This window comes from Camellia sinensis, chromosome 3 (genome assembly GCF_055761805.1).
Source record: "Camellia sinensis isolate YWXY chromosome 3, ASM5576180v1, whole genome shotgun sequence".
NCBI classification, from domain to species: Eukaryota; Viridiplantae; Streptophyta; class Magnoliopsida; order Ericales; family Theaceae; genus Camellia; species Camellia sinensis.
The window spans coordinates 110,854,844-110,873,604 of NC_138963.1; the positions used below are offsets into that span (position 1 = coordinate 110,854,844).

Here is an 18,761-nt window from a genome sequence, read left to right on the forward strand (position 1 = left end):
CATGAGCGAGTAGGGGATCATGAGGGACGCCTCCACCTCGAGCTTTGGGGCTAGCATCGGGAAGTACGCAAAAACCCATAACTGTGGAAAACAGGGCAAAAACCATCAGAATACAAAATGTTGAGTGCAGAATTCGAATACGGAATGCTGAGTGCGGAATGCGAGTATAGAATATAAAGTGCGCCGTGCGTGCAATGTACAGATAATGAAAAGCAGAAATGTAAATCAAAGAGGGCAGAAGGTACCTCCCAAGCTCTCCAGTAGCCGCCAACTATGTTCCCCCGTCCGCGGGAGGTCGCGCTCATATAGCAATAAAGGGTAGCCAAGCTGGCGCCACCCCAGTCATACTGACTGACCTGCGAGAGGTCTACTAGTGCACTCAGTAGATATAGCCCAACGGTGTTCCCCCTATCGGCGAACAGAGTGGTCCCGAATAGGAACATCAAAAACCCCCGGGTATACTGTGCTACCTCCATGGGAGTCTCGGGCACCCTCCCTCTGAACTGTATGGAAAACCAGGTATACCGGACTCGGCCTGAGGATCTGTCGACCGGCGGGCGAGCTCCTAATAGATAAATCCAGGCGGCCTCTCACTCACCCATATCCTCATCATATGGGATTGGCCAGCCTCCCATGTCGAGGCTCGTCAGAATCGCAAAATCAAACGGGGTCATAGTCATGTCCCTGGTAGCAGAGAAATAGAAGGAGTTGGTGGTGTCCCACTATCTCTCTACAAGCGCACCCATCAACGTCCTACTGGCAGGATAGCGGGATATCCCTGTACAGAAAGGTCCAAACCCCGCCTGGTCAACCCACTCGCGGACAGCCTCCGGGAGCTCTGCGTACCACTCCCTCGCGACAATGGAGCCATACCCTCGCATGATACGAGAAGACACCTTCATTCATAATGAACACATGTATTCAGTTTCAGAATGAAATGAATAAGCTGTGTGCAAATGACATGTATAAGCTGTGTGCAAACCAAATCAGATCCAATGCTGTGAGCTGCGTACAATCAAAGTTTGAGCTGTGTGTTCAACATCAAGTATTTGGGCTGTGTGTTCAGATTTCAAAATCAATGGGCTGTGTGTTCACCTCAAAGTTTGAGCCGTGTGTTCAACATCAAGTATTTGGGCTGTGTGTTCAAATTTCAAGATCAGTGGGCTATGTGTTCACCTCAAAGTTTGAGCCGTGTGTTCAACATCAAGTATTTGGGCTGTGTGTTCAGATTTCAAAATCAGTGGGCTGTGTGTTCACCTCAAAGTTTGAGCCGTGTGTTCAACATCAAGTATTTGGGCTGTGTGTTCAAATTTCAAGATCAGTGGGCCGTGTGTTCACCTCAAAGTTTGAGCCGTGTGTTCAACATCAAGTATTTGGGCTGTGTGTTCACCTCAAAGTTTGAGTCGTGTGTTCAACATCAAGTATTTGGGCTGTGTGTTCAGATTTCAAGATCAGTGGGCTGTGTGTTCACCTCAAAGTTTGAGCCGTGTGTTCAACATCAAGTATTTGGGCTGTGTGTTCAGATTTCAAAATCAGTGGGCTGTGTGTTCACCTCAAAGTTTGAGCCGTGTGTTCAACATCAAGTATTTGGGCTGTGTGTTCAAATTTCAAGATCAGTGGGCTATGTGTTCACCTCAAAGTTTGAGCCGTGTGTTCAACATCAAGTATTTGGGCTGTGTGTTCAGATTTCAAGATCAGTGGGCTGTGTGTTCACCTCAAAGTTTGAGCCGTGTGTTCAACATCAAGTATTTGGGCTGTGTGTTCAGATTTCAAGATCAGTGGGTTGTGTGTTCACCTCAAAGTTTGAGTCGTGTGTCCAACATCAAGTATTTGGGCGGTGTGTTCAGATTTCAAAATCAGTGGGCTGTGTGTTCACCTTAAAGTTTGAGTCGTGTGTTCAACATCAAGTATTTGGGCTGTGTGTTCAAATTTCAAGATCAGTGGGCTGTGTGTTCACCTCAAAGTTTGAACCGTGTGTTCAACATCAAGTATTTGGGCTGTGTGTTCAGATTTCAAGATTAGTGGGCTGTGTGTTCACCTCAAAGTTTGAGCCGTGTGTTCAACATCAAGTATTTGGGCTGTGTGTTTAGATTTCAAGATCAGTGGGCTGTGTATTCGGATTTCAAGATCAGTGGGCTATGTGTTCACCTCAAAGTTTGAACCGTGTGTTCAACATCAAGTACTTGGGCTGTGTGTTTCAGATTTCAAAAGCATTGGGGTGCATGTTCTACTCTCAACAAGTGTGTGCTGTGCGTTCACAATCAATTTATGGGCTGTGTGTTTAGAAATTCAAGTGATTAAGCTGTGTGTTCAAAATGCAAACAGAATGCTGTGTCATAGGCTAAAGTGTTTAGAACAAGCTATGTGCTAGAATGAGCAGATAAGCATGGTAAAAGCGTGGAATGCCTGGAAAATGCAGACTACGTTACATATGGCAGAAAGTGTAAAAGTGAAGTACATACCTCCTGTGCCTGATGGGAGAGGTGAGACTCCGGCTCCCGCAATAAAAGATCCACCGGTGCTCGATCATCGAAATCAGTAAAATGATAGAAAACTGCTTGAGGGAGGACATGTGTTGGAGGGTCGTACCTCTCAGGAATAAATAGTCGAACCCTCGGAGGTAGAGCCATAATATCTGGATCATCTCCGGCGCCTGGAGGGCCTCCACCCTGAGGAAAGTGACCAGCCATTTCGAGATATCTGCAAAACGGAGCAAAAATAAGCAAAATGAGCCAAAATTGGAAAAAGTCAGCAAAAGTCAACTCTCGGGAAATGAAAAAGTCAACAAAAGTAAACTCTCTAGAAAATCTTCCAAATGTTGAGACAAACATACCTCAAGTGGTGAAAATGAGAAAAGAAGCTCCAAAATCAAAAATTAATCGGTTCAAAGTGAAGAGAACTGAAAGTTTTCGCGAAATAACTTAACGTGGGGCGTTGGAAAACGCATATAGAGGGCAGATCTGAGAAAGAAAATGCTCTAGGAAGGGAGAGGGACTAATTTCGGACCTGATGTTATGAGCAAAAAGTGTTTGGCTTTGTGTATTTAAAGAATGAGAGCAAAAAGACCAAACTGCCCCGGATTTGGGCTAGGTGGTCGGCAGACCATCTTTTCTGGTAAGCCGACCACCTCTCTCCCTCAAACTTGGTCGGTGGCCTCCCCCTGGGACCAAACCTGGTCGGTGGTATTCCTAAGGTGGTCTCCAAGGTCTCTGCAAATTTTGGTGATGATTGAAGTCCCCGGGACCCGAGAAAGTACAAGGAAAGTGCGCTTTTCGTCGCGAAATCCCTCCGCGGGAACTTCAACTCCAACTTTCGATGCGTGTCTCATCGTTACTTGTCAAAAAGCAAGGTGTATAATTTTTTGAATATGTTGCGACCCCTCCGGGAGGTAAACCGGAGGTCGCGATTGAGTCGCCCTCGTCAAGAACTGGCATTTCTTTGCTCATTGTTTTGTGACGAACATGCATTCGGGTCTGTACTTATCCTGCATTGTTATGTACGTCACTTGCATTCTCATGCACATCACTCGCACTGTTGTGCACATTTCACGGGTATTGTCATACCCTCATGATTGACTTGCGTTGTCACGCGCGTTCCTTCTCGCATGGCGATGCACTCACCAATCGGCACCACGTTTGTCTGCATTCGATATAGCGTTGAACATATGTTGCTAATTATGTTGTGCTTGTTAAGTTTTCCTCTCTTGCAGGCACGATATTGTATGTACGGTTCATTTGAGGCTGGTGCGACCAGACGAGCCGCATAGGTATTGTATCTTCTCCGTGCGAGACGTGACGAGAATTGAGTAATTCTCTGCATTCTTAACTGCATGAAATGTAGTTGTTGCTTTGCATTCTTGCTTAAAACTGTTGCATCTATTGTGAATATGTGCTTCGTTACAGCTCATTGCATTTGCGTGATCATGAGGTACCTTTGGCTTCTTGCTTTGTCAGTTGCATTTTGCCCCCCGCCGGCGGGCATGTCTCTGTTTATCTCGCCCATTGCCTAAGTCTTCGACCTTGTCAAAAATGGGTCGTCTCTGGGCTTTAACATTCACTCCCGTCAATTACGACTTTCGAGTTCTATCAAAGAGGGGCAACTGTAGACACTCCATTTTGACCGACCTTAAGACTTAGATGTCACCAACTGAACGCTCGGTGATGTTGCATATTGTGCTCGTTCTGAGGTTGCGGAGTCTCGGCTGCGAGCCATGCCTCCGAACTTCGGAGCTCTTTTATGCTTTGCCTCGGTTTGTGAATCAGGTCATGTTTTCTCTTCCAGAAGGGAGGGAGAGGTCTCGTAGACCATCTCTCAGTGGCCGTAGGCTACGTTTCGTGGTCGTAGGCCATTTTTCCTGTTTGGAGCCCAGTTTCCGGTTTTCGGAGCCGTCGGCCGTGTGCCTCGGTTCGGGACCGCTTAACTACTTCCGTTTGCTCCGATTTTTGGCACACACCTTGCTTCCACCCTTTTAAGGGACACTGTGGCCTAGGAGACCACCTTCGTGGTCATACGCCACTTCCGGTGCCTAACAGCCTGTTTTCGGGGCCCCGAACTGCGCGCTTTGGCCCCCGAACCTTCGTTTTGCATCCGTTTTGGTCCATTTTTGGTAGGGACCTTATTTCCATTGCTAGGGAGGTGGTAGGATGGTGGGAGGCCACATTTTCCCCCGAAAAACCAGTTTTCTCATTTTCTCTCTCAAAAACCCGGCTTTTCTGACAGAAAGTTGGTTTTTCTCACTTTTGAGCCACAATTTCTGGTTTTTCACACCATCATTGTGTTGTACTCATCTGGGAGGCCACCAATATGGGTAGGTCAACCAATAATTCTTCTTGACCCTTTTGAACCCCTCTAAAAAGCTGGTTTTTCTCTCTCCTAGGTCACATTTTCGGGTTTTTCACCACACAGCTGTATTCTACTCATCTGGGAGGCCACCTTTCTGGAGAGGCCGACCAGCTTTTTTGCTTGACCCTTTTGACCCCTGGTCGGCCGACCAGGGGGACTGGCTGGCCAACCACCCTAGCTGGTCGGCCAACTTTCTGCTTTTTGCTCTTCTCAAGTATGTTCCAGCTGTGCCAGCTGTTTTGCACTTGACCCACTGTCCGACGATTTTTTCCCTGTTTTGGTCCTTAAAAGGGGGTTTTGACCCCTTTGCTTGGTTGGTAGGAGGAGTTTGACCCTTTTGGTCAAGCTTCTTTTAGAAGCTTTGAACCTCTCTCTTGACTTCTCCAAGAAGCCTTACTTCTCTCCCTCTATATAACCAACCCTCCATCTCATTTTGTAAGGGTTAGACATTTGGTTAAGGCATACACCCTCCATCCTCCATTGCCTTCTTCTCCAAGCTCCAAACCCTAATATTCTTGGCCATTTTACACTACACCTCATAGCCTACCACCCCCACCATCCATTCCAACATCTTGGAGGTCATTTGTAGAGCTTGAGGAGTCACATTCTTGGTCCAGAAGTTGCTGAGGGTCGGCTCTACAAGGGTAAGTCTTCATTTACCCCTTTTTTGCACTATTTTGCTCTATACTTTAGCTCCATTTGCAAGCATTTTTGAGCCTTAGTGTAAACTGAAAATAGTATTATTTTGAGCTCTTCTTCATGTTTGATTAAGGATACTTTTCTGTTTGAGGTCTCTTACATCCTTGTATGCTTTATCTCTCTTTTAGGGCTTATTTTGCATGATATATTAGCCTTATTTGTGAAAATTTTGGACCTCAGCCTAAACTGAAGAAAGTCTTGTTTTGACCTCCTCTTTAAGTTTGATTGAGGTCACTTTTCTGTTTGGAGTCATCTTCTTCCTTGCATGCTTCACTTTCTCATACTTTGAGCCATGCATTTGAGCATTTGCGTTGGTCTTGTTTTGGCATCTTGGCCACTGAAATCCAGTGGATTTTCAGTGGCCTTGATATGTCTTTGACCTCCAAAATCATAGAGGAGTGACCTTCTCACCCCTCATTCTCTTTACTAGCATGGTTGGCCTTCCAAAGGGACTCTATTTTGCATGCATTGAAGTCATGTTTCAGGCCTCATTCTGAGGGTTTTAAGGTCTGCCCAAGCTCTGTCAAGAGCCCATTTTTCCATATTTTATGTCTATGATGCATGTATAGAGCAATCCCATTCAAGGCCTTTCAAAGGGGCCTTCCTTTGCATGTTTCCGAGACTGATTTCAGTGCCTATTTGGTGGGTTTTAGGGCTGTCATAACTCATTTACAGAGGTGGTTTTTCCATGTTACATGTCTATCTTGTATGTGCTCAATAACCCCTTGTATGGCCCTCTAAAGGAACTCATCATTTTTGCATGTATTGGTTGCATTTCAGTGGTATTTGGGCATATTTTGACATATTTTATTCACTGTTTTTGGCTGGTTTGATGAGTTCTCATACGTTTCATATACATGCCATGTAAACCATGCTTGCTAGCCAAATTTGCATGCTATTTTAGTCCATCATGTTAGCACGTTTTGGCCATGCTTTAAACTAGAAATGTGCATGTTTTGGGACTGCCTTGGCTCTATCTTTGTACCTCATGGCCAAATAATGCTTGCTTTGCATAGTTATAATTCAATACATGTGCCTAGCTTTGAGTTTCGAGGCTTATTTCATGCATCGGGTGCCTTATTTCCATGTTTTGGGATCATTTAGCATCATGTTTCAGTGCTGGAAATTACATGTTTGTATGCCATCTTTCATCCCTTGCTATGCTTTGGTAGAGTGGCATTTTATGCCTTAGGTTCGGTCCTCGGTGCACGCATTTCGGTTGTCTCTTTTCCATCTCATGGCCACTGATGTGAGTGTGGCTGAGGTCCATTCATGTTGGTGTAAGTCCATCGTGCATTGTATATGCCGTTTCGGTCCATAGCATTGTGTATTCTGAGTTGCACATTAGAGCATTGTGTATGCTATGTTACATCGAGCATTGTATATGTCATTTCATAGTATTTCGTATGCTAGGTTGTATGATTAGTCGCATTGTGTATGCCATCTCATTTGCATCGTGTTTGGGATAGGAGTTAGCCTAAGCACGGGAAACGAGGGACGTTTCGTACTCCGAGTGACGGAACGTGTCTCAATTCTCGGTCGCCGACACTCCGGATTACCCATGATGGAGTTTAGGTCTTGTTGTGTTTTCATGTGCATTCATTTCATATTGAGTCGTGCAATTTGACTCCTCGGCCATCATGCATCGATATGCGTGATTGGTGGCACGAGGATCGAGGACTACACTCCCTGAAGAGTAGTCATGCATACATGTGTGAAAATACTTTGCCATGCCCTTTTGTTGCTCTCTGTTACAGTAAATCAAAAATCAGCGGCCTTCTGGAGCGTTGCGCAATATTCCAAGAACAATTGCAAACAGAGGCAAACTGGGGCATCGTAATGGATTTCTGCGCAAGGCAACTCAAGCATGCATCATTCATCATTTGGAACAGAGCTGAGGCGGTCCATGGATTTGCGTGCTAATTTACCTGCTTTCCTAGATTAATTTGTTAATTAATTAGGATTTTTTATTTATTCGGACTGTATATTATTTATTCGGACCCTCTAAGCGAGGGCACAATTGTAATAAGTGTGCGTGTGTGTGATGTATGTCTTCCAACCCCACGTATTTCTCCCTTTTTATTTACCAGCTTATGATGGTTAAATTAGGGCATGTTTCAATTAGCATACTTATGCTTGCATGTTTGCATCATTCATCTGTCTTGCATGCACCAGGGCTCGGCGCATCATACTAACTGCATTTGTATTTCAATTCCAAATTGAATACGTGTTAGCTGTAGCATTATCATATGCCATCTTAGAATGGCCGAGCCTATTGTAGTTGCATTCTTGCATGTGTTGCATTAGGCATTTCAGCATAGTTAGGATTCATGCATGGATTTCTAACATAGCTTTTGTTTTGGCTTGGAGTACTCGGTAAGTTTTATGCTTTAGCATCCTTGCATGTGTGTGAGTGACTGCCATGATAGCATGCTTGCCATGAGGCTATTTGCTTATGTGATATACCTGTCTGAATGCCTGTGGGTGAAGGTTGGGTTATTTGGATTGGAACAACTCACCGACTGCGAGTTTTAAGCCCACTAGATAGTGGTAAAACCATGTTTTCTAAGCCCACCTGAGGGTGGCAAATCCACATTTTCGCCTACTTGCGAGTAGCAAACCGTTTTCAAAACAAACATGAGATGTTTCGTTCCAATTCAGGCGATCCAGTCTATACTTGTATGCTGTGCGCATCACATAGTAAATCTAGGCTAATAACCAGAATAAGAACGCATAATATTTTCAAAACTAGATATCATGGTTAGTAGAGGCCGATCTTTGATCGGACGAGCGGGGGTGCTCACGAAGTGACCTTCCCCAATCGTACCCAAGTTCCCGAGCCGAGGAAACTTTGGTGATGATGGACACGTGGCCTTAGGTAACGAGTTAGGGTTTCCTAAATCCCCCCAAAATAAATATTTAGGTGGCGACTCTGTATCTGGCAAAGCAGTCCATGTTTGGCACTTCTTTCTAAAAAATCTGTTTTCCAAAATGATTTGCCGGATTTGGACTCTTTGATGACTCATCAGTCATGCATTGCACTCCGCGAGATTAGATATAGGACCGTGACACAAATTGAGTCCGAACTGTAGTGAGGCCCGAGGGTTTGTCTACAGATTGATGAAAGAGCTCTCATATAGCTTTGAAGCAAAAGCAAAATTAAACTACGTAAAAGCAAAAAATGAAAGCTATGGAGAGATGAGTGCAAGCTCATCTTCCTACTCATGAAACATAGATGAAACATCCATTTCCATGCTACAAAGAAGGAACTAGAAGAAAGCATCGCAATATATTCCAAGAATAGAGATAGAAGACAAGATTCAAACTATCTATATAAGCTTTAAACACATATACGTAGTTCATATTTAATCAAAATCTACCTAAAATAGTGCTAAGAATGAAAGAAAAGAAGCAAAAACATGAAAAACAACAAGAGAGCAATATTAGAGAACAAGCCTATGGAAGAGTGGCTAACCCTTCCACCTTCAACAACATTTAAATCACATTTTAAAGCATAAAATACTCTGAAAATCAGTATTAAAATGAAGAACAAGAAATTATGTAATGAAAAGAGTTGAAAGATCAACCCCTAGAGAAGAGGAAAAACTTCTTGGTTCACAAACCACAATCTAAACACTCCAAGTATGTAAAATTGTGTTCAAAATCTCAGCAAAAGGCTTCAAATTCAAGCTTCAATGGTGTATCTATAGTGTATCTATATCAAGAGGGTGGAAAAAAGCTTTGGGCAATTGTCTAAACTTTTGGAAAAATGTTATAACCCTAAATTCAGAGATAAGGTGTTGTTTTTATAAAGTTTCCACCGCCTTTCAATGTAAATATCTTCAAAGGATAGCAACTAGCCAAATCTCATACACGGGAGCAGCTGGCTGCTGCAAAATATCTACTTCGCTGAACGTGGCCGATTGACCAATGAATTGTACAGCCGACCCAAAAAAGTGGCATGTCGGTCATTTTTTGTTTTGTTGCTACTGAGAGCTGGTCGGGCCAAATACAAATGGCCGGGCCAATATACAAACGATCGAGTTCTAAACATTTGAAAATAGGATTTTTAAAGGGTCTAAAACATTTTAGTCAAAATAGGGTGTAAGGTTGGGATTAGAAGCTGAAAACTGAATGCTTTTGCTGAAGACTCGAAAGATTACACAGTTATAACATTTCATTATCGAGTGTTCTGAATGAAGCGCCCAAGTCTCAAAGGCGGTAAAAATGAGGTGTCTACACCAAGCTAACCAGCCGGACAAAGATTTTCCAATGAGTTAGTCAATCCTGCCAACCCACTTTGCTAAGGTAAACAATTGGGCAAAGATTTTCCAAAGAGTTAGTCAATCCTGCCAACTCACTTTGTTGAGCTAACAAGCACGGTCAAAGATTTTCAAAGAGTTGTTCAATCTGCTTTGCCGAGCTAACCAGCTTGGTAATAACTTGAGATTTTGGATTGAAGCGGTACAAACACAGTAAAACTACAACAAGACAAGGTTTGAAAAATAATTATACTTATTTTATTAATGCTGACCAAAAAGAAGGAAAAATTACAAGTGCTAAAACTAAAAGTAAAATAACTTCGGACTGGTCGTATTTCACGGCCTTAGAATAGCTCTGCCATCCACATCTTCCAAGTGGTAAGCTCCTTTTTCAGCTAACCCCTCCACTTTGTATGGTCCTTCCTAGTTGGGTCCCAACACTACTAGAAAAAACACTTTCTGTGACGAACATGCTTGGTCGCGAAAAGTATCATATTTGGTCGCTAAAACCTTTTCGCGACCAAAATATGTTGGTCGCGAGTTGGTCGCTAAAGCCTCGTCACAGATAGTTTTCTGCGACCAAAAAAGCCTTTGGTCGCTAAAAGTGACCATTCGCGACCAACTTTTTTGGTCGCGAAAAGTTCAATTCATATTAGCCAAAAGTAGACTTTTAGCGACCAAAGATAAGTTGGTCGCCAAAAGTCAGCACCTTGACCCAAAAAAAATAATTCTTTTGTGCTCCCTGGGACTTGAACTCCTGACCAAGGAGTCACCATGCACCCAATCCACTCTGCCAATAACATATTTCTTGTTCATATTTGACAAAAAAAATATATAACCCATAAAAATTGGGTTATATATTATTTTATAAAACTTTTAATGCCTAAATAGAAAAATAGTATGTAATTACTGTAGTATCATTTTTTTAAAAATTTATCCCGCCATAACTTTCTGTGACCAACTTTTTTTTTTGGTCGCCAAAGGGTAATCTTCCGCGACAAAAAAAGCCTCTGGTCGCCAATAGTAGACTTTTCGCGACCAACTTTTTTTTTTGGTCGCCAAAAGGTGATCTTCCGCGACCAAAAAAGCCTTTGGTCGCCAATAGCATACTTTCCGCGACCAACTTTTTTTTTTGGTCGCCAAAGGGTAATCTTCCGCGACCAAAAAAGCCGTTGGTTGCCAATAGTATACTTTCCGTGACCAACTTTTTTTTTTGGTCGCCAAAGGGTATACTTTCCGTGACCAACTTTTTTTTTGGTCGCCAAAAGGTGATCTTCCGCGACCAAAAAAGCCTTTGGTCGCCAATAGTATACTTTCCGCGACCAACTTTTGTTTTTGGTCACCAAAAGGTGATTTTCCGCCACCAAAAAATTGTGGTCGCCAAAAGTTAAATTTTAGTCGCAGAAAGTGGACTATTTGCGACCAAAAAAAATAAGTGGTCGCCAAAAGTGTTTTTTCTTGTGGTGCAATTTTCCATCACCAATCACCAAAGTGTTCCCCATGGCTTTGCTTAGAACCTAATCTCCAATCTTAAATTGCCTTGAATGCACTGCTTTGTTATATTTCCTAGACAATCCTTGCTGATATGGAGCAATGTGGATCAGCGCTTTCTCTCTTCATTCTTTTGCAAGGTCTAATTCCAAGGTTATAGCCTCCTCGTTGAAGTTTGGGTCAAAATTCCCACTTTTGATGGTAGGAAGGCCAACTTCCAATGAGATCACTGCTTCCATGCCATAAACGAAGGCGAATGGCATTTTCACGATTGACTGCCTTGGTGTGGTTCGGTAGGCCCACAAAACATGGGGGAGTTCTTCAACCCACTTCCCTTTTGCCTTTTCTAACCTCTTCTTCAAGCCATCTAAGATCACCTTGTTCAATGCTTCGAACTTACCATTGGCCTGAGGGTATGCCAGTGTGGAGTTGTAGAACTCTATCTTGTGCTCTTCACAAAAGCCTCTGAAAATTCGTTCGTCAAACTGAGTGTCGTTGTCTGGTATCAAAGCCTTGGAGATTCCAAACTGAGTTATGATATTCTGCCAAACAAACTTCTTAATGTCTTCTTCTTTGATGGAAACAAGTGCCTTTGCTTCAACCTATTATGTGAAGTAGTCGTTCGTCATAATGAAGAATTTCTAGTTGCCTGGTGCAGTTAGGAGTGGGCCCACTACGTCTAATCTCCACATTGCAAAGGGCCAAGGGTTAGTCAAAGGTAAAAGTTCTCTGGTTAGTTGATGGATTTGATGTGTAAACTTCTGGCATTTTTTGCACTTCCTGACATACTTCTCTGCGTCTACCTGTATGCATGGCCACTAATACTCTTCTGAGATAGCTCGGTAGGCCAAATATTTCCCCTATTGATGACTTCCGCAAATTCCTTCATGAGAAGGAAGATGGGACAAACAGAGAAGAAAGATGGGACAACCTTCTCTCGAGTTTTTCTCGTGACAGAGAAGGAAGATGGGACAAACACTCTGTCTACACTGATTCACCTCATAACACAAAAATAGAGTTTTGCACCAAATTGATGCATGGCCGGCCATCTGTAGACCCAGTTGGCCATCATTGATGCATGGCTGGCCCTCAGTGTGTGGCCAGCAGTGCAATTTTGCAAGAAAACAAAGACAATGGCTAAAGGTGAAACATAGTTGACTTGGACAGACAGAGTAGGTCTTAGGTGCTGTGCATGCAACCTTCATCCATCTTCATTTACGCCTTTGTCGAATGCAATTAATTGTTCCATTAGCGTTATGATTATTAGTGCTATAATTAATCTTATTATAATTAGTATTGTTGTAGCCATTTGCTTATTGATAATTGGTATAGCAAGTTAAATTGTTGTAATAAAGTAGTTAATTAGCTTAGTTAAGTTAATTATTATTCATTTACCCAGTTTTGTAATAGTTAGTTTAATTCGGGCTTTCGGACATTGATTCGCACCCTCCTGCATGAGGGATCAAATGTTGTAATAATGTTTATATCTTCTAACCCCACGTCTTTCTCCCTTTTATTTATTCGCTTATGATGGTTACTATAGAGCACGTTTCATTAGCATTCTCATGCCTTGCATCCACTTGCATTGCATGCACCAAAGCTCAGTTTATAATTCAAACTTACATTGTCATTTAAATAATTCTTTGAATACGTGCTTAGACCGCATGCTATCAAATTGTTTCATATGCAATGTTTATAGCCGAGCCTATTAAATACATGATGCATGCGTTGCATTAGTCATATTGCATAAAATTAGGAACATGCATATTTTTCTAATTATTTTGCTTTGTTTTGGCTCGGAGTACTAGGTGAGCATTTACTTGCTTTAGCATATTGCATTGAATATTTGTGTTGCCATGTCAAAACATATCTTTCATGAGGCTAATTGTTTAAATGATATAACTATTTGAATGCCGGCGGATCTGCTAGGTGCTTGAACCGGGATAAGTTGATTGAATATCCATTTTAGCCCACTTTTTCAAGTGGCAAATTCACAAAATATTTTCAAAACAAAACATGAGATCAAGTGTTCCAATTCTTGCAAACTAGTCTATACCTTGTGTGTGCGTCACATAGTAAAAATAGCTAATAAACCAGAACAAGAGCATATAATGTAAATAAGAAAGGGTGCTCAATTCATGATTAGGTAATCTTGTTCTGGTTTATTAGCTATTTTTCCACCCTTGTGTGCGCATCACTACCGCTCCGTTGTACCGTTTGATCCACCTTTCACTTCTCGGTGTTAGGTGTGAGAGGTATATTAGGTAATCTTGCCAAGGTACCCCTTTTGACTATTCAACCTAGTTGTATATAGTGAAACTATAGTGACTATTCAAAATTTGGACAGGATGCCACCCATTTGTAGGATGTTGTGAAACTTGTTGTTTGAAATAGTGTGGCCTAGATCATGCCATAAATCTAGGACAGGCTAACCTTACCCTCTCATAGGGGTGTTTTGGTTCTTTTACTTGATATGTGATTTTACAGTGAGACTGTACAAAATGGTTCATATCAGTAAGGTTTGAAAACAGAGTTCAGTGAGGGATTACAGTTTAACTATATGTCTTGACTGTTATGAATTGGGGCCGAAGTATTGTCCGATTTTGATTTTGTTTTTCTTTCTTTCTTTTTGCTAGGTAGTTTACCATCATAGTTTCAGAAAGACCCAATATTTCCTAAGTTGTGTGGACTCGTTTCAGCAGGCTATGTAAAGCTCGAGACCTTGTTGGTGGTCAGCGTGCTAGTCTTGTTTCCTCCAGTCACTCGACGAAGAAGAAATAGGCAATCAGTAGATTCAGTACAAAGCATTCCACAAACACGTACCCATTCTCAGTCAATCAATTCACCAGCATCTAGTTCACTCGGATTAGCAATGGCACAGAACATAACACCAAAAGTGGAGGGATTCGCCGCCATGATGATTGTCGTCCAAAGAACTATGGACACTATAAACTAAAGGATGACCGCACAAAATGAAGTCATCGCCGATTTGCGGCGTGCATTTGGGGCATCAGTATCAACCGTGCATCCGGTGCCTACTACTCAGCCAAACCTAGATCTATTCCCACTAGCAGAAAATCTACCAGCTCTAGATCCTCAAGACATATTTCTCCCAGCTCCAACTTGCCGTCCTCCAGTTCAAGCTCCTCTAGGGATCTTTCCTTTCAATATCAATGAGATTGATCCAACGTTCATCAAAATCACCAGATTGGAAAAAGCATTGAAGAAATCTCAGGGCTTCAACTCTATTCCAAATATCAAAGATGGGTACACTGAGGCTTCGATTAGACTATCAGAGAAATTTAAGATGCCCCACATCGACAGATTCGATGGGAGTGGGGATCCGATCATGCATGTCCAACTATTTTCGGATGTATTGAGGCCCATGGGTTTGTCTCGAGCGCAGAAGCTTTCGTTGTTTGGAAGGACCCTGTCTGATGTGGCGGCCATCTGGTATGCTAAATTGAAGGATTCTACAAAACGAAAATGGGAGGAGCTATCTGAGTCATTTGTCAATCAGTACTCATATAACACTCAGTTAGAAGTAACCATCAGTGAGCTGGAGGCTACAACCCAGAATCCCAAAGAATCATTTATTGATTTTGTCACCCGGTGGAGAGCCAAGGCAGCCCGAATGACAAACAGGCCTGCTGAGAGGGAACAAGTCCGCCTAGTGGTCCAGAACCTAGAGCCAGACATGTTGTAGAGAATGATAGTGGCACCATTGTCCACATTGCCTCCTTACATGAGCTGGGGGTCCAGATCGAGAGTGCATTCAAAAAGGGCATCATCCACAGAACTAGCAAACCCACAAGAAGTTCGTTCTCTTGGAATACCAATGCTAGTAGTAGCACTATTCCACTGCATGCAAATGCTAGCAATGTCGTCACAACAGCCAAGATGGCTGATCCTTTTGCTATTACCACAATCTCACAACCTTCACAAAATACTCGTCCACCCTAAAACCGTGGAGTCTTTACCCCTCTCCATATGAGCCCAACTCAAGCCTTCAAGTTATTGATATAAAAGGGGCATCTTAAGCCTCTCGATCCTCGTCTACTTCGAAACCCATTACCACCCAAACATAACCCTACATAGTATTGTATCTTCCATTAACAACATGGCCATCTCATAGACATGTGCTACTGCCTACGTCATGAGATTCAGAATCTCATCAACAATAAAGTCATAGCCCCACCCACAAAACCAAACATAACAACTAACCCACTTCCTGCACATAACCAAGTCCCCCCGCCCAGAAACATTAACCACATCCATACACTACCACCCACCTTCAACCCTAGTATATACATTACCTCATCCCACCTACCAAAACTGGAGGTGGTCATTCCAAAAGCCACAGACATGTGCATGATGGATTTAACACCATAAACCCCATGCAAGCCCGTGGCAGTGGAAATGGGAAAAGAGAAGAATGCACTGAAAACAGGGTCGTCTGATACCCGTGTCATAGAGAATGGAGTCTTGCTCGTGAAAGAGTATGATCCCATCTTATACATTGTGGCCATTGATTAGCCAAAGCTAGTGGTCATACTGCCAGATTTTCTCAGCATTAATGCTATCGGGGAAGACCAAATAGCACAGAATCGGAATGAGTGGCCCAAGCAAGGCCTGCATGACTTAGCAAACCTAGAGAAGGATCTGGTAGAATTAGAAGAGGATCTAGAGGATTTTTACTTCTTCGAGAAAGAAGACACAAGCTGTGTACAGATGGGATGGTGGGACTGAAGCCAACCAGAAACTAGTAATGGTTGGTTGAGTGAGAAAGATTCCAATGTGGAGGAATAAACAGGAGAGACTGAGAGAGAAGAAAAGGAAATTTCTGTTAAGGCTAAGGCTGAGGCTGCACCTCTTATTGAGAAAGAACCGGTACTGGAACAATTTCAAGAGGAAAGGATAGAGGAAATCCAAGCAAAGATAGCTCTGGAACAAGGCAAAGGAAAAAGGAAAGAAGAAGCTGAGTCCACAACCGACAACATTCAAAACACTAAGAAAACATAATGGGATCCCAAGGACCGAAAGTGGATATTGAGGAAACTTAGAAAGTACCGGGATGTTGAAACCCAAGTTGTGGTAGAAGAAGAATGGTACGATGATGGGGAATATGTTTTGGGTAAAACCCGATGCCAGTCCAGTCTTGACTTTGGGAGAGTGGTGGGAGGACAACGACCTAAGTCATGCTTACACTGACGAAGGTTGGAAAGCTGATACCCCGGCTAACACTTGATACACCGATGAGATCAATCACGTGACTCGGAGCAGTTGATACTTCAAACCCATAGCGTTAGACTAGCCAGAGACCTCTGGAAAGGAGGCTGAGAAAGCAAAAAAGAGGGATGTGGAAGAAAACATGGTAGTGAAACAACTAAAGAAGATTTAGGCCGACATATCCATCTGGGGACTGATAATGGCATCTCAGGAACATAGACAAGCCCTGCTCGAAGCAATGAACCAAACCAAACTGCCCATTGACACCACCACTGACCAATTGGTGTCGTTGGTTACCTCTGGGGATGTTATACCAGTAATATCCTTCACGGATAAAGAATTGCCTCCCGAGGGCGCCAATCACAATAGGCCTTTGTATGTCACCTTGGAGAGGCGAAAAAAATGGATTCCTGTGGTATTAGTAGATACCAGGTCAGCAATCCGGGAGAGTGCCCTGTCAGAACTGTTTATGCCATCGGTTTGAGGCCGATTGATTTTACACCTACGACCCAAGCTGTCCAGGCTTACAATAATACAAGCAGGGATGTCATGGGAATGTTCAAGAGCAATATCCTGATTGGTTCATCCGAACATGAGGTGGAATTCCATGTCATAGATGTTCCAGCCACATTCAACCTGTTACTGGGAATTCCCTGGCTCCATCAGATGAAGGTTGTGTCATCAACAGTCTATCAGTTAGTGAAGTATCCCTTCAAATGCGGGATCGCCATTATGTACGATAACTCTACGATCCATCCTCCTCAAGGAACCACTGCATCATTACTGGAGATCATACATGGGGAAGAGGACGTGTTCCTTTCCAGCTTTTCTTTGGAAGAAGCCCGGTTGGTCCAAACTATTATAGCAGAAGGTGATGGGGATTATGTGAGTGCGCAATCCATATACATAATGAACAAGCAGGGGCATATGCCCGAGTTAGAACTAGGCCGAAGTGGTAGGCAGGGAGGTATCGTTGCTAAAAAATTGAGTCATAACCCCCATGCCTTCGGACTAGGATACAAACCTACCACCGCAGATTGGAAGACGAAAGGGTAGGAGCTGAGAGAAAGGCTAAAGGCAAAGAGGACTGGGAAGCAATATGAGTTAGTCCACAAACCTATACCAGGAACCGTGAATGGACGCTTTGTCTGCCAAGGGGAAGATTTCCCATTTTGTGGATTCCTAGAGCCCTGTTATGACTGGGAAACAAAGACAAGGTATCTGGGGTTTGAGATCTTTTTCAGGCACTAGTTACCAGAAGAAGAAGATGAACATGCAAACCTAAGCATTGGTACAGATCAAGGAAGCACTGCAAACATGGGCATTAAGGAAGAGGAACTACTGGGAAAAGCCCTGGCTGACTTACTGATGAATTCCACTGCTAGAGCTGAGACCACCAACTTAGGGGATAGTTTTACTATCTCAATTATCGGGGATAACCCAGCAGCGAATTTCTTCAATCTTATCGTGGATGCATTTGAGGCTCCGAGCCTGGTCTGGAAATTTGAGTAAGACGTCATCAATAGTTCTGAATTGAATAGTGAGTCTGGATCTGATTCCACTGAGTCTATGGAGTCGGAGTGAGATTCAAGTTCCTTTGAGTCTGGTACTTCTGGGAATGGTAACTCGGATGCCAAAGTCTTGTCCATGTCATCTTTTAGTTTTTCCCTTGAGTCCACTGTAATCGAAGATCCAGACTTTTTGAATAGGAATGCTGTGAATGGTGTCTACTTCTCTATGTCTTTGGTTTGTTGTATTGATCTTAATTTTCAAAATTTTGACATAAATGAAGAAGAAGAAATTCCTTGGGTTTTGAAAAATTTGGTTGATCATGAGGAGGGGAGGCATGTTAAGCCTTGAATAGATGAAATCGTATCAATTAATGTGGATACTGAGGAAGATCCTCGCTTGGTCCAGATCGGGTCCACGTTGTCTTTGGAGGAACGTGAGCGATTATTCGCTTTATTAAAAAAATTTCAAAGATGTTTTCACATGGTCCTACGAAGATATGCCTGGAATCGATCCTGAGATTGTACAGCACCGGATCCCTCTCGACCCTGAGGCCTAGCCAGTTAAGCAAAAATTGCGTAGAGTCCACCTAGATTGGGCTTTGAAGATTAAGAAAGAAGTTACTAATCAGATTGAGGTAGGGTTCTTGCTTGTATCTGAATATCCGACGTGGTTGGCCAATATTGTTCTAGTTCTGAAGAAGGATGGCAGAATCAGAGTCCGTGTTGA

At 42.9% G+C, this 18,761-nt stretch overlaps 1 protein-coding gene across 1 annotated transcript; it reads right to left on the minus strand.

The window, feature by feature from the left end:
- Window positions 1-11,419: 11,419 nt before the first annotated feature.
- On the minus strand, window positions 11,420-14,210 carry LOC145821754 (uncharacterized). Its single transcript, XM_082918316.1, has 3 exons — window positions 14,141-14,210; window positions 12,166-12,278; window positions 11,420-11,896 (listed from the first exon to the last, which is right to left on the minus strand). Exons 1-3 carry the CDS (start codon window positions 14,208-14,210, stop codon window positions 11,420-11,422), a joined length of 660 nt encoding a protein of 219 aa, XP_082774442.1.
- Window positions 14,211-18,761: the final 4,551 nt, after the last annotated feature.

Excerpts from the sequence above, each read along its gene's own strand:
- LOC145821754 (XM_082918316.1), bottom strand. The coding sequence starts at position 14,210 with ATGGCGGCGAATCCCTCCACTTTTGGTGTTATGTTCTGTGCCATTGCT. Across the intron at positions 12,279-14,140 it reads TCCGAGTGAACTAGATGCTG|ACAGAGTGTTTGTCCCATCT; the intron begins GTGAATTGATTG and ends GAATCAGTGTAG. Across the intron at positions 11,897-12,165 it reads TCATGAAGGAATTTGCGGAA|GTTGAAGCAAAGGCACTTGT; the intron begins GTCATCAATAGG and ends TTCACATAATAG.